At 36.4% G+C, this 17,102-nt stretch overlaps 1 protein-coding gene across 5 annotated transcripts in view; it reads left to right on the top strand.

The window, feature by feature from the left end:
• Positions 1-17,102, top strand: part of LOC126820261 (transmembrane protein 87A) — a 444,177-nt gene that overhangs the window by 231,008 nt on the left and 196,067 nt on the right. For all 5 annotated transcript variants that reach the window (XM_056100811.1, XM_056100809.1, XM_056100810.1 and 2 more), the window contains exons 13-14: positions 1,663-1,767; positions 13,289-13,347. In XM_056100811.1, coding sequence (XP_055956786.1) covers positions 1,663-1,767; positions 13,289-13,347 — 164 coding nt within the window. The remainder of the gene's footprint in view (positions 1-1,662; positions 1,768-13,288; positions 13,348-17,102) is intronic.

Genomic DNA, 17,102 nt, shown 5'->3' with positions numbered 1-17,102 from the left:
CACTATGTTTCAACAAGTACCTCTTGTCTTTCTCAAGTTAAGTAATGACAGTGTAATAGCAAGAAATGAAATTATATACAAGGTAACAAAAACAATAACTAATTTGAAACCATCAAAGGGCTAATAAAAAAGCAATAAGAACATTACAAAATGAACATCAAAGATATTGATTAAGGATTAATTAAGATAACTCCTTGGAAGATATAATCCCTTGTCTCTATCAGAATAGTTGACTTGGTGGCGTTTGTTCAGTTTCAGGTGTCCATATACAGCGGATTTGTTGTCTGTGCTTCTCGATTGATATTGTTTCAACCTCTTAACTAGTGGGCATTTGGTTTCACCAATGTATTTCTTCGAACAGGAACACGTGATTTGGTACACACAGCCCTTGGGTGTTGCTTGTTCAAGGGTTCCAGTAAAGAATTTGAATCATCCGATGCATTAATCATTACAACATCAATCGAGAAGCACAGACAACAAATCCACTGTATATGAACATCTGAAACTGAACAAACGCCACTAAGTCAACTATTCTGAAGTGCAAGTATTAAACAAACATCTTCATGATAAGAAATCCAGAAAACTACAAGAAGCCATCCAAATCAAGAGATTTAAACCTCAACTGAATAGCGATGAGGGATTATATCTTCCAAGGAGATATGATACCTTAATTAATCCTTAATCAATATCTTTGATGTTCATTTTGTAATGTTATTATTGCTTTTTTATTAGCCCTTTGATGGTTTCATATTAGTTATTGTTTTTGTTACCTTGTTGTATATATTTGATTTCTTGCTATTATACTGTCTTGTCTACGATGTCACCTTAGGTGGAAGTGAACGTAAAACTCCAGAAACGACGAACGTATTATACTGTTATTACTTACTTGAGAACGACAAGAGGAACTTGTTGAAATGTAGTGTGAAATAAATCCAGTGATTGTTTTCCATATAAATTTGTGTTTTATATTATAATATACTTGGTACTACTGTCAAAATTTGCTCCAATTCCTCTTGGTATCATAATACATTGACACAGTTATATTCTTTTTCTTGTAACTACTTTTTACAACAAAGAAAATAAATGGGGGTATGCCCAAGTTCAGATTTTGTCGTTGATACCATGTAGTTGAAAGGTTTTCAATTGTATAATTCATGAAGTTAAATGGTGCGTCTTTTGGTAGTAGATTTCGAGAGATCAGGTTTGGTACCAAGTTGTTTAATTATTTGATACTCAAGATTTCGACTGGAGTGTCTCGGTAAGAGAAAGTGAGAGGCGAACAGGTTGTCTCTCTTATAGTTTATATATGCATAGTGGTCCTTCAGCCTAATGCAGAACAATCTTTTGGTTTCATCTTCACATTGTTTATGACATAGACTGCAAGTAATTAAGTAGATGACATTTTTACTATGGCAAGTTCAGTTGTTGGGATATTTATATGATTTGCCAGTTTGACTAGAACAGAATGTGTTCTTGGGTTTTATTTAGTGTAGGCCTATGGCAATATTTGCATTGAGGTAAGTTACAACAGTAAACATGTACAATGTTCACTTCATTTCTTTCCCCTCCATGTAAATCACACATGTGTTTCTGCTTACTGTTATAAGTTGTATTGTACACTGATTTATCTGATAGTATGATTCCTTAATGTAAATCACATATTCTCAGCATTAGTTCAAACCACAAGAACTCTTCGATTACGAAGAAATATTGTGAAATTGTCTTTGTATAGACATTTTACCAATACACTTATATTTGCTGTGTTAGGTGAGTATCCTGCCCTGGTATAATGAGACTACATTATACTGTACATTAGGAGGCTTTTATGCTGGATATAGTTGTGTGGCGATGCATCTCTTCAGTTTCCATGTTGAATGGACATGGATTGTTATGACAATGTTAAAACTATGGTTGTTGTGGTTGTCGGACGTATACTAGGCACAGGAATGCTATTTCACCGGTATATTCCGGACATGTCCTACGTGATTTTCCAAACATCCAACCAGGAATATCCCCAATTGGACATCAAGATATGGTGAATAGTATTCAAAATTCCAAAATATATTGACTGTACTGAGTGTATAACGGTCCAAACTTCGTGGGGGGTTTTCCGAGTCCCTCCGTTTTTTTCCACTGTTAGAGACCCCTGCGCACAAGCAAATTATTGTAATACAATTGAACCATATGTTAGTACCGAAATGACCTAGTTTGTGTCCAGTGGATGTTAAACCCCCCTCTCTCTCTCTCTGGAAAAGGCTGGATTGATTAAGTGATCAAAGTATTTATCATGCTATACAGTCTATACCCCAACCTTGATTAACTACTTAATCTGCCTTGATTGACTGACTTATCCTTTCTCGGACCATTCATTAACCCTTTCATTGCGTCTACCCGGTAGTACCGGGTATCATAAAATGTTGTTAAAATGCGCATACCCGGTACCCAATTACGAAAGACGCTGTTGCTTCTCTGTTCTCAGACTATTTATCAATCCAATAACAGTGATTAAAAAGTTAATCTGATGTTAGGGTGGTCCAAGCTCAACAAATTTTACAACACATAGACAATAATTCGAGCTTATTTTAGCATTATATGATAAGATTGACCATAAAAACTTCATTCGTCAACAATCGAAGTCTGGCCACGTTTGGTTTTTGAAGATATAATCATTTTGGCATGTTTGAAAAATTGGTTGAAAATATGTTCTGAGCACATTATCAAGGCAGTTAACTCTTTGTGACAAACGTGTTATGGATCTTGGTCACATTAAAAGTTAGAATTATGTCCCAGGAACGAAAATTTCTTCATCACAGTCGGGAAACATCGTTTATTTTCTTGTTGCAAAGTAATGGAATACATTCTATGAGACGATTGAATTTTCAACATCTGTACGCATGTGCAAACGCTTGGGTTTTTATACACCCACATTTTCATGTGGAGGTATATTGTCGTCGCCCCTGTCCGTCCATCTGTCCACAATTGGTTTGTGGACACTCTACAGGTCACAATTATTATTCGTTTTGACAAAACTTAAAATATAGGTCTTATCTCCCAAAGATCTGGTTTCTTTCAATATTGGCATATAACTTGACAGATTATGGCCCCTGATTGTACGAAAAATCACGTTTTTAGCTTGTGGACACTCCTAGAGGTCACAATTTTCATCTGATTTTGATGAACTTGAAATGTATGTTTATAACCCAAAGATCTTGGTTCCTTAGATATTTGCGCATATCAGATCATAACTTCCTGAATTACGGCCCCTGATTGTACGTAAAATCTTGTTTTTTATACGCCCACATTGAAATGTGGTCGTATATTGTCGTCGCCCCCGTCCGTCTGTCCGGCCGGCCGGCGTCCACAATTGCTTGTGGACGCTCTGGAGGCTAAAGTTAATATCCGATTTACTTTAAATTTATATACAGTGTTTAAGGCCATGAAACGAAGAAGCCTATTGATTTTCAGCGATTTCCGATAATTACTGCCAGAGATATGGCCCTTGATCACTTCAAAAAATCTTGTGGACGCTCTAGAGGCTAAAGTTAATATCTGATTGACTTTAAATTTATACACAGTGTTTAAGGTCATGAGACAAAGAAGCCTATTGATTTTCAGCGATTTCCGATAATTACTGTCAAAGTTATAGCCCTTGATCTCTTTGAAAAATCTTGTGATGCTCTAGAGGCTAAAGTTATTGACTTTAGATTGATACACAGAGTTTAAGGTCTTGAGACAAACAAGTGGGTGTGAAGCAAACACTTACCGATCAATTATCCGTGAGATTAAAACTGGATGGGTGTAAAGCCACAAAAGATTAACAAGCAATCACCAATCAATTATCTGTGAGATTAAAACTCGCTACCGTGGGTCTTTGTTGATTACTTTGATAATTTTAATCTCTTGTATGACAGTTGTGACAAATACTCAAGAATATCCACGAATTTTCCCCCGAATTCACAGTCGTAAAAATATTCCTAGCACTCGTTGGAAACATTCGTTGCGCATGCCGATTGAACCTGAATAACCTATAAGTTTGGTCACACTACGGATGTCTTCGAACCGCGTGACGATGCTCGATTCACAGTCCGGAACGTCCCAAATTGACAGAATTGCAATCGAGTGACACAGAATTCAGTCCTGTCACAGTTCTGTCAGTCCCGACGACGGAGGTGGTGTGAGTAGAATTGTGACGTAATTAAACACGACGAACAGGTTTTGGCTGCATGGTTGGATGAGATATTTATATATCCAGTCGATGCATGCGTTGTAGCCCAAAGTATCCATTTTCACTTGATTGTCAATATTTTTGGGATTGAGAGAATTCAATTCCGGAACGTAAAATCGAGTACGCCCATTATCAATGAACACGTGATAGCAAAGACAAGAGTGCGATCAACTGAAGACGGCAAAGAAGATAAATTAACGACAGATTTGACCTATTCAAAATGCCTACGCATGTTAAATAAAATAAAAAGTAATGTAATAAAATTTTGAATGTACAGAAAGGTTTATCATTTTTAAAGGGAATAACATTCTGGTGATTCGAAGTTCTATTTTCGAATCTATATTATAATAATACTTTCGGTTTTCAAAGTTACAATTTTTATACGCCCACATTGAAATGTGGTCGTATATTGTCGTCGCCCCCGTCCGTCAGTCTGGCGTCCACAATTGCTTGTGGACGCTCTAGAGGCTAAGGTTAATATCTGATTGACTTTAAATTTATACTCAGTGTTTAAGGTCATGAGACGAAGAAGCCTATTGATTTTCAGCGATTTCCGATAATTACTGCCAGAGTTATGGCCCTTGATCACTTTGAAAAATCTTGTGGACGCTCTAGAGGCTAAAGTTAATATCCAATTGACTTCAAATTTATGCACAGTGTTTAAGGTCATAAGACAAAGAAGCCTATTGATTTTCAGCGATTTCCGATAATTACTGCCAGAGTTATGGCCCTTGATCACTTTGAAAAATCTTGTGGACGCTGTAGAGGCTAAAATTATTATCCGATTGACTTTAAATTTATACACAGTGTTTGAGGTCATGAGATGAAGAATCATATTGATTTTCAACGATTTCGGATAATTACTGCCAGAGTTATTTTTAATCACTTTGAAAAATCTTGTGACGCTCTAGAAGCTAAAGTTATCATCCGATTGACTTCAGATTGGTACACAGAGTTTAAGGTCTTGAGATGAACAAGTGTATTGATTTTCAATGAATCTTTATGACTTGAACAGCTAAATCCATGATGTTAAAAGTTTTGTATACTAAACATTAGCATGGGACAGAACTTTATAAAAACCAAACAAATTCTAATGGTTTTCTGATAATTACTTAATGAGTTGTTACTCTTAATCAGATTTTAATGTATTATAAATGTTTCATTACCGAAAACAATAAAAATAAGCGACAACTCTTGTTGACTGCCCGGACAATATAGCTGCTGTGGGCGTATGTTTCGTTGCCTGGCATCCTATCTTTCTGGTTTTGAGAAAACTGGGTATTCCGACACTCTGTGTAATCCGACATTGTAACGACCCCATACGATGTCGGATATGACAGAGTGCACTGTATATTGATTTTCAATGAATTTTTATGACTTGAACAGCTAAATCCATGATGTTAAAAGTTTTGTATACTAAACATTAGCATGGGGCAGAACTTTATAAAAAGCAAACAAATTCTAATGGTTTTCTGATAATTACTTAATGAGTTGTTACTCTTAATCAGATTTTAATGTATTATAAATGTTTCATTATCGAAAAAAGTAAAAAATATGCGACAACTCTTGTTGACTGCCCGAACGATTTAGCCTCTGTGGGCGTATGTTTGGTTGCCTGGCAACCTATCTTCCTAAAAGTAGAGCCCAAAACATGAGTATGAAAACTACTAGTGTTAGATTGCTTGGTATTAGTATTACGCTGAGTGACCTTGAAATATTTGCAGCTTTTTTTTTTTTTTTTTAATATTCTGGGTGCGATCTTCTCAGACGACTCGACAACAGTCGTATCAATCGCACTAACTAAATTACCCTCAATTTTGGGACTTTTGTGACTTTTGATTGCTATTTAGATGTAATTTTACCTTCCTTTCGTTTTCTTGTATTCGCCAGGGTTTGTTTTACATTCTTTCTTGGCAATACCATGATATATAGACGGTCCATGGCAATACTACTGCCGTGGAAACCTACAGAAACATTGCTGACAACAGCTGTGTTTCCATTGGACGATTGATAATTAAGGTCGCCCCAAAATTAAACTTATTAAGATCCAGAGGATCATAATCAATTATTAGATCGTTGTTATTAGATGGTATGTGACCATCTTTAAAATTATCCATATCTGCTGAATACAATGTAATTATAAACCCAACGGATTGATAGCGATAAGACAATAAAAAAATAAGGGACATATCAACGATTAGTCCACGATTGCCTACAACAATGATAAAAGAGGTATAATATTAATATGGATGATAAAAGGTAAACGAATCAGCGATTCTGAAATACAAACCCATGGAATGTAGTGCAAAGATCTATATTGACGTCACAAGAAACATGCAATCATAAATTGGAGAAGCCCGAAGTGCTATAGTGGAATATAATATATACTATTAGGATATGTGACATCTATAATCACTAGTTTATACATACAGTCGGCTGATATCAAGGAGATTAAAATGTATGAAATGGGGAACCACAAGGTAATGAACTATATATAGTAGGGAGCAGGTCAACGATTAGTTTTAAAATGAATTATGGTTTCGAAATAATATCAATCTAATTTGTCTTATTTAAAAGGGGTAATCAACAAAAATTGACGAATAAAACTTATTTATTTCATACATTATTGTTTATTTAAAGATACGTCCCGCGTACAAACTGTGTGATTTAGTGGTATATATGGACTAAAAACATATTCAAACTAATTAATTTGTCATCATAATTTTGCTTCAAATCCTTCTCAAACATTGTAATTGCGAAGAATTGCCCTGCTATAAAAATTTGATCAAACCAGGTCATGTTTACGTCACATGACTTACCTCTCTTGGAAGTCAGAGGAGAATTCATTGCATACATAAGACGATGTTGTCTTTAAGTGCTTGTCCACGAGAAAACCATGCAAAATCATGCAAAATCGGGAAGGTGATGGGTCGGCCGATTCCATTCATATTCATAGGGTTTGGTCATGCCCATGAGACTACTCGATAGCCAAAACCGCCGATCTCAGAAATTGACCCTAGCCGAGATACGGCAAACAGGTGTTTTTGGGGCTTTTTTCTCATTTTTTCGTCAATTTTAGGCAATGTTAGCTGCTGTTTTTCAGGTTGTAAATGAGTACTTATGAAACGAATGATGATTCGATATATTAGGCTAGGTAGTAATGTTTCAAAAAAATGAAGAAAGAAAAATCTATCTTTCCACTGAGGGGTGCCATTTGGTTATTCCTGAAGTGTATAAATCAAACCTTATAAAGAACCCTAACTTTATTCCGCGATATCTCCACTGCCGCGGGGTCCCATGAATTCTTTTTGTGGTTGTTAGTAACTGGATATCAGGTCTCTCGATTAAAAAAATAAAATTTCATATATGTCTATAACTACACTCTCAAAAATAGTGGGTAATTTTGACAAAAATCAGATAAATTCGACAATTTTACGAAGCTTTATCCCCAATATTATCAAACTGATATTCAAACAAATGTAGTATAATACAGACGCCTTCACAGCTGCTATGTTTTCGCAACATAATGTTCGTATGACAACTCTTACTGCAACTGGAAGTGAAAATTTGCTAAAATTCGCATTATTTCACTCTTAAATCTCTTGATATGTACAGATCTTATTATAAGCTGCAGTTGAGAGAACTGTCATAGCTCACAGTAGCCATTGAATAGTAAAATGTAGGCCTAAATCCTCAGGATTGGAAAATAAATTCTACACTCTAAAAAGTTCCAGGTCAGCACAACTAAAAAGGCAAGATTTTGTCCTTTCTTTCAATTTTCAGGACCGATGTTATCTTTACCTCTACCTGCGACCAATGAGTTAATCATCTATATTTAGACTATACCCTACCTACAAGTAGTAGTCCTACACTCTTAAAGTACGGTGATCATCATCTTCACAAAAAGCCCCAAAAATAAACAAAAAACTTTTTTTTTTTTCAATTGGCTTAATGTAGCAATAGGTGTACGTATATATCAGAATATTGAACAGCAACTATTGGTACTAGTAGTAGAGTAGTTTTATACATGTTGGTCTAACTCATAACATTTTTTTAACTTGTTGTACGTAAGCAGAAAGCGCAGATTGCTCTCTGAGGTAAGAATATACAAATTGCAGATTAAATACTAAATTGGGCAATGCCCGTTATTGACCCCGTGAGTCAATCCTTAATCCTCACAAAATATCAAATATATACAAAATTTACTTTCGGGAGGGAATACTAATCCTTACAAAATATCACATCTAATTACATTCATGAACCCTCACAAAATATCAAATGTAATACAAAAACTACGTTCATAATTTTTCACAATATATCAGAGACATTCAATGAGTCCTTTCCTTACAAAATATCAAATACAGTATTATACAAAATTTACATTCATGAACCCTCGCAAAATATCATACACAATTTACATTCATAAATTTTTACAAAATATCAGAAGGATAAAATAGTGGAAGCACCTCATGAATCTAATCTCCTCAGTGTATATCAGGATCTATCAGCAGGACAGTGTTACTATCATTGAAAAATAGTAAATATCATCAGGACGGTGTTATAATCATTGACAAATAGTAAATATCAGCGGGGCGATGTTGCTATCATTGAAAAATAGTAAATATCAGCGGGACAATGTTACTATCATTGAAAAATAGTAAATATGAACAGGACGGTGTCACTATCATTGAAAAATAGTAAATATGAACAGGACGGTGTCATTGAAAAATAGTAAATATCATCAGGACGGTGTTATAATCATTGACAAATAGTAAATATCAGTAAAACGGTGTTACTTTCATTGACAAATAGTAAATATCAGCGGGATGATGTTACTATCATTGAAAAATAGTAAATATCATCAGGACGGTGTTACTATCACTGACAAATAGTAAATATCAGCGGGACGATGTTACTATCATTGAAAAATATTAAATAGCGTCAGGATGGTGTTATAATCATTGACAAATAGTAAATATCAGCAGAACGGTGTTACTATCATTGACAAATAGTAAATATCAGCGGGACGATGTTACTATCATTGAAAAATAGTAAATATCATCAGGACGGTGTTACTATCACTGACAAATAGTAAATATCATCAGGACGGTGTTATAATCATTGACAAATAATAAATATGAGTAGAATGGTGTTACTATCATTGACAAATAGTAAATATCAGCGGAACAATGTTACTATCATTGAAAAATAGTAAATATCATCAGGACAGTGTTACTATCACTGAAAAATAGTTAATATCAGCGGGACGATGTTACTATCATTGAAAAATAGTAAATATCATCAGGACGGTGTTATAATCATTGACAAATAGTAAATATCAGTAGAACAGTGTTACTATCATTGACAAATAGTAAATATCATCAGAACGGTGTTATAATCATTGACAAATAGTAAATATCAACAGAACGGTGTTATAATCATTGACAAATAGAAAACATCAGCGGGACGATGTTACTATCATTGAAAAATAGTAAATATCAGCGGGACGATGTTACTATCATTGATAAATAGTAAATCATGAGCAGGACGATGTTACTATCATTGGTAAATAGTAAATATCAATGAAACGCTCCCTCAGATATCACCAGTAATCACTCTTAGTATTTAGCGTCCGCATAATAAATCCACTGCTACCAATGATAGATACCCTCTGATGTCTTTAGTACACTTTTTCAATAAAACATGCTCAGTCTCTTTAGGATACACATTGAAAACGCCGCATTTTGAAGTAGAAAACTGCGAAAAACCACATACAGCAGCCACCATCTTGGATGGCTGGATACCAGAACTGATAGTTTTGACAGAGCGGGTTCTACGACTGCCTGAGCGGGTTCGAAACGCTAGTCTGTCAATTGCCGATTCTATCGAGTCGTTTAGCATCCATATTTTGTCACTATATTGATTAGAACATATAAGTATCAGATGATCCAATATCAAAATTGTCAAAACGTAGACAATGTTATCGCGCATGCGTATGAAGATATATGAAATTATATTTTTTTAATCGAGAGACCTTGTACCCGTTTACTAACAACCACAAAAATAATTCATGGGACCCCACGGCAGTGGAGATATCGGGGCATAAAGTTGGGTACTTTATAGGGTTCGATTTATACCCTTCAGGAATAACCAAATGGCACCCCTCAGTGGAAAGATAGATTTTTCTTTTTTCATTTTTTATACGCCCACATTGAAATGTGGTCGTATATTGTCGTCGCCCCCGTCCGCCCGTCCGTCCGTCCGTCCGGCATCCACAATTGCTTGTGGACGTTCTAGAGGCTGAAGTTAATATCCGTTTGACTTTAAATTTATACACAGTGTTTAAGGTCATGAGACGAAGAAGCCTATTAATTTTCAACGATTTCCGATAATTACTGCCAACGTTATGGCCCTTGATCACTTTGCAAAATCTTGTGACGCTCTAAAGGCTAAAGTTATCATCCGATTGACTTCAGATTGGTACACAGAGTTTAAGGTCTTGAGATGCCAGAGTTATGGCCCTTGATCACTTCAAAAAATCTTGTGGACGCTTTAGAGGTCAAAGTTAATATCCGATTGACTTCAAATTTATACACAGTGTTTAAGGTCATGAGACGAAGAAGCCTATTGATTTTCAACGATTTTCGATAATTACTGCCTGAGTTATGGCTCTTGATCACTTCAAAAAATCTTGTGGATGCTCTAGAGGTCAAAGTTAATATCCGATTGACTTTAAATTTATACACAGTGTTTAAGGTCATGAGATGAAGAAGCCTATTGATTTTCAGTGATTTCCAATAAATACTGCCAGAGTTATGGCCCTTGATCACTTTGAAAAATCTTGTGGACGCTCTAGAGGCTAAAGTTAATATCCGATTGACTTTAAATTTATGCACAGTGTTTAAGGTCATGAGACAAAGAAGCCTATTGATTTTCAGCGATTTCCGATAATTACTGCCAGAGTTATGGCCCTTGATCACTTTGAAAAATCTTGTGGACGCCCTAGAGGCTAAAGATAATATCCGATTGACTTCAAATTTATACACAGTGTTTAAGGTCATGAGACGAAGAAGCCTATGGATTTTCAGCGATTTCAGATAATTACTGCCAGAGTTATGGCCCTTGATCACTTTGAAAAATCTTTTGGATGCTGTAGAGGCTAAAATTAATATCCGATTGACTTTAAATTTATACACAGTGTTTGAGGTTATAAGATGAAGAATCATATTGATTTTCAACGATTTCGGATAATTACTGACAGAGTTATGGCCCTTGATCAGTTTGAAAAATCTTGTGTCGCTCTAGAGGCTAAAGTTATCATCCGATTGACTTCAGATTGGTACACAGAGTTTAAGGTCTTGAGATGAACAAGTATATTGATTTTCAATTAATTTTTATGACTTGAACAGCTAAATCCATGATGTTAAAAGTTTTGTATACTAAACATTAGCTTGGGACAGAACTTTATAAAAACCAAACAAATTCTAATGGTTTTCTGATAATTACTTAATGAGTTGTTACTCCTAGTCAGATTTGAATGTATTATAAATGTTTCATTACCGAAAAAAGTAAACATATGCGACAACCCTTGTTGACTGCCCGGACGATATAGCTGCTGTGGGCGTATGTTTCGTTGCCTGGCAACCTATCTTTTGAAACATTACTACCTAGCCTCATATATCGAATCATCATTTGTTTCATAAGTACTCATTTACAACCTGAAAAACAGCAGCTAACATTGCCTAAAATTGACGAAAAAATGAGCAAAAAGCCCCAAAAATCACCTGTTTGCCGTATATCAGCTATGGTCAATTTCTGAGATCGGCGGTTTTGGCTATCGAGTAGTCTCATGGGCATGACCTGTGAATATAAATGGAATCGGCCGACCCCTCACCTTCTCGATTTCTGCATGGTTTTCTCGTGGACTAGCACTTAATCGCTTACTATTTATTACAAATATCGAATCCTAATTAAATTCTCAGATTATCCACTACCCACGTCTTTTTCCGTCATTTTTATCTCAGAAAGTGTTGTACGTCTAACTCTTCATAAAGTTGATCAACTTGTACATCAAGCGCTCAATATTCGCGTGTGACTTTTTACATCACGCATGCAGAAATTCCTAATCGTCGGGGTGTCGATTAGGGGAACCCTTACATTTTTGTCCTGTACACACTCCATGAGTGTTTTTCGGGGAATCCAGTATTTTTCTAGTAAGATTGGATATCTCTACTTTCCATATATACCAAAATTGCCATACTTCTATTGGAAATAACCACCCGATAAATACTTTTCTGGGAACCCATCTTTAACTATAAGCAAGTGTTTAACAGTTTATTTAACAATAACTTATAAGTACAACTCAGTTAATTGACTATTATAATAACAAGGGGGATGAAATAGCCCAAGGTGAAACGGTTGTGGGATGAACTGACCCTCATACCATATAAAACCCCAAATAAATGGACAGTCATTATAACTTTCAAAATGCTTTGATTCTTATCTACTGCCCAAACGTGACGATGCTGACACGCCTGTGTCGCTGTTCTACTTCAATTTTATCTGTAACCTTTGTAAGAATTGCTACGTGGTTACACCTGGCAGCCCATTTGCCATTACACAATATTTTAAGTATTTTCCATTCACGGACAACAAAATGTTCCATACATATACACAAAATGGATCCATACGAATCGCTGCCTATTATTAGGGGGATTGGATGGCCGAATGGTTAGCGCATGCGCGCTGTATCATAAAGTCTGTCATTGAGTCAACTGGCGTGGTTTCGATTGCCGGGTTGTACGTGACAAAGAGTAGCGTCGTCTGTCCAACCTCGTGGGTTTTTTCCGGGTCCTCTGGTTTCCTCCCACTGCTAAAGACCCCTACGCGCAAGCAAATTATTGAAATAAAAGTGAACCATATGTTAGTCCTGAAATGACCTAGTTTGTGTCGAGTGAACGTTAAACCCCATTTCTCTCTCTCTCTCTCGATCTCGCAATATGAATACTGAAATATCGCAATGTTGAAATGTAAAATTCATACATGAATTATTGATTATTTCAGCATCTATAGCTTTTATGATTTGGTCTATAACTCAACATAAACTGAAAGTATGTTTAACTGTAAGTAGTAGGTTTATTTTCTCAACCTTAATATTTTTAAAATCACTGGATTATACCACTGGTAGAAACTCAATATTTCATTCAAATTTCTTCAAGCTTGCAAAATAGGTTATAGCTCAAAACAATTATAACAGATAAGACTGATTGGACTCACTTGGCGAGTGTTTTTATTTATACTATTCCGAAACCCTGGTGGGGTTTCCATTGTTACTAATTGGCTGGTCGGTAGCTGACTTACCGAGGTTGTACAGAGATTTGACAACTTGGCGGGGTTACCGGGGTTGGCCTCTTGGCGGGGTTTGCGAATTTGTTACTGGGATCAGTAGCTCGCTTACCGGGGTTATATAGAAGTTTGACAACTGAACTGATCATTTAGACTGAAGTGCTAGTGTCCCGAATTTTGCTAACTAGGATGCCTTTGGTTGGTTTGTAACATTGTTACTTGTCATAACAATAAAGGGATAGTATATAGACAAGGTGTTGAGGTAACACCTGTGAGGGTTAAAAGGCTAAATATAAATCCAAAGTTGGAACACTCAGGGGTAGAGCATTGTAAAACAAAAATAAATATACTAAATTCTTTCTGAGAGTTGCTGTAGTCCTGTGTTACTGGATGCATGTGTTTAGGCTAAAAAATTACATATTGATATACCATAAGCAAAATGATCATGATCTTTCAAGCCAGGTTGCTAATGGTCACTCTACAGATTTTTAGAGCACATGCAGTTGGAATTAGAAGAGCAAGCTCAAAATAAAGTTTTTTGAGCACAATTTTCCTCCATTGCGCACAGGACATTGGAATAAGATAGCCACACAAAGCATGGAATACGCCCACACTGCAGCATTGCCTCAACTGCAGCTTTTCACAAAGGAAAACTTGGATGTTGAGCAAATTTGATAAGGAACTAGGATCATTGAAGAAATCTAATCTCTAGGGTTCATCCTCTTATGTCCCCATTGCTTCCAACCAAAATTTGGAAAATAATCTGTTAAAACCTATAGGTTTTCAGCAATGGGGTATAACTCAGGAAGGGAAGGCTGTGGATTATAAATATCAATAGAGATCGATGACCCAAATTGACCGATCGCAGCTGTCAATCAAAATAATATATCAACCAATCAAAAAACGTTTTCCCTTCTGCGCGAGCCAGCTGTATTTTGTGCATCATTATGCCCGTCAACTAAGCCCGCCAGACGTAAATAAACGTTTTTCCAGCAGACGTTAACCATCAACCCGTCATAATGGTAAAGAGATGTGCTTGGGGTACGTGTAATTGGGTTAGTAGATACCCGGAGAGACTGACAGGAGGGATAACCTTTATTCCTTTTCCAAAGCTTGGAAGAACACGCGATAAAGCCAGACGATGGATACACTTATGCGGCCGGCCTTTCGAGCAGTTAAACGAAGCGATACTGGGTGAGCGGAGAAAGGTCAAAGGTTATTATTTCGTTAAACATTTAGGCCTATAGACTTTCTTGCCTACTATATTTTTTTTCAAACAAAATGAAAAACCTGTACTTGACTATTGCATCATCATTTTTATACGCCCACATTGAAGTGTGGTCGTATATTGTTGTCGCCCCCGTCTGTCCGTCCGGCATTCACAATTGCATGTGGACGCTCTATAGGCTAAAGTTAATATCCAATTGACTTTAAATTTATAAACAGTGTTTAAGGTCATGAGACGACGAGCCTATTGATTTTCAGCCCTTGATCACTTCAAAAAATTTTGTGGACGCTCTAGAGGTCAAAGTTAATATCCAATTGACTTTAAATTTATACACAGTGTTTAAAGTCATGAGACGAAGAAGCTTATTGATTTTCAGCGATTTCCGATAATTACTGCCAGAGTTATGGCCCTTGATCACTTTGAAAAATCTTGTGGACGCTCTAGAGGCTAGAGTTAATATCAGATTGACTTTAAATTGATACACAGTGTTTAAAGTCATGAGACGAAGAAGCCTATTGATTTTCAGCGATTTCCGATAATTACTGCCAGAGTTATGGCCCTTGATCACTTTGAAAAATCTTGTGGACACTCTAGAGGCAAACGTTAATGTTCGATTGACTTTAAATTTATACACAGTGTTTAAGGTCATGAGACAAAGAAGCTTTTTGATTTTCAGCGATTTCTGATAATTACAGCCAGAGTTATGGCCCTTGATCACTTTGAAAAATCTTGTGGACGCTCTAGAGGCAAAAGTTAATGTTCGATTGACTTTAAATTTATACATAGTGTTTAAGGTCATGAGACAAAGAAGCTTATTGATTTTCAGCGATTTCTGATAATTACAGCCAGAGTTATGGCCCTTGATCACTTTGAAAAATCTTGTAGACGCTCTAGAGGCTAAAGTTAATGTTCGATTGACTTTTAATTTATACACAGTGTTTAAGGTCATGAGACGAAGAAGCTTATTGATAATCAGCGATTTCCAATAATTACTGCCATGGTTATGGCCCTTGATCACTTTGAAAGTCATGTGGACGCTCAAGAGGCTAAAGTTAATATCCGATTGACTTTAAATTGATACACAGTGTTTAAGGACTTTAAGGTTACCGAATTTTCACGATTTTCTATAGTACTGGATGGCAGCTGTTTTAATGTAAATAAAAGAATTAGTGCATTTAAATTCGCTGATTCGTAGTCGGCGTAAAGCTCGAAAGTAAGGAACCAAAAGGTCAGGTAAGCGTGCATTAGATTGTAAAGTGGTAGCCTAAAAGAAAGGTATAGGACTATCCATAGGCGTACGAGCTGGGGGGGCTCGGGGGGCGGCCGCCCCTCCATTTTGGGCACCAAATGCTGGGAAAATTTGGGCTCACAATTGTATTTTGCAAAAGTTGTATAAAAAAAGATATTTTTTTTTTGAATGTGTCCAATTTAACAGCGAATTTATTATTATTATGTAACATACTAAGAACCTAACTACATTTTTTGGGCACCAACCACCACCGCCCCTCCAGTCAATAATTTCCCCGTACGCCCATGGGACTATCCTCGTCTCTGCGGCGTTTGCGTTCGGGATGAAGACCAGATAGAGTGTGGCGCAAGGGCACTCAAAAAGTCTCTTTTGATATGAGAGGATCAACCAAGATGCAGTTCGTAGTAAGATGAAACAGGTAAAAAAGTGGTAGAAGACTACAACAACAGCGATAAACAAGGGGTTCAGGAAGAAGATGAAATAGGTAGAAAGGCAACCCCTTTAACCAGAGAAGATAGACAAACTCCTGGTAGATTATAAATTAATTTATTTTCACCATCAAAGAACACTTAAACTGCTTATTTACGTTATTATTTGCTACTTTTGTGGCAAACAATACATTGGCCAAACCAGTGATAATTGCAACAAAAGATTCCTCAATCAACTCAGCGACATTAGACGGAATAAAGAAACCCCGGTCAGCAACTATTTCCAGGAATCCAGTCACAAACCTGACGTCATTATTCTAACTACAACGTCACGTAATTTAAACAAACGGCTAAGACAAGAAGAAAGTCTGATTCACTTTTAGGAACCAGCTCACCAGGAGGGATTAATGATCATACTTAAAAACACAGAGATTTCATCATGCACATTCAACATTGTTCAGAATGCGGCCGCCGGTACAAGTGGCGCTCCAACTTATACCGTCACCTCAGAAAAGACCACAATTTCACTACTACAGAAATCAACGAACCAGTGTATAAAATTGGTCAAGAAAAGTTGTAGGCCAATAGGACCCACTGGTAGACGCCATTCATGAAAGTTGTAGGCTC

This window comes from Patella vulgata, chromosome 5 (assembly GCF_932274485.2).
Source record: "Patella vulgata chromosome 5, xgPatVulg1.2, whole genome shotgun sequence".
Classification (NCBI taxonomy): domain Eukaryota; kingdom Metazoa; phylum Mollusca; class Gastropoda; family Patellidae; genus Patella; species Patella vulgata.
Note: the sequence above shows the minus strand (reverse complement) of the source record. Positions and strands in the feature narration are given on the sequence as shown.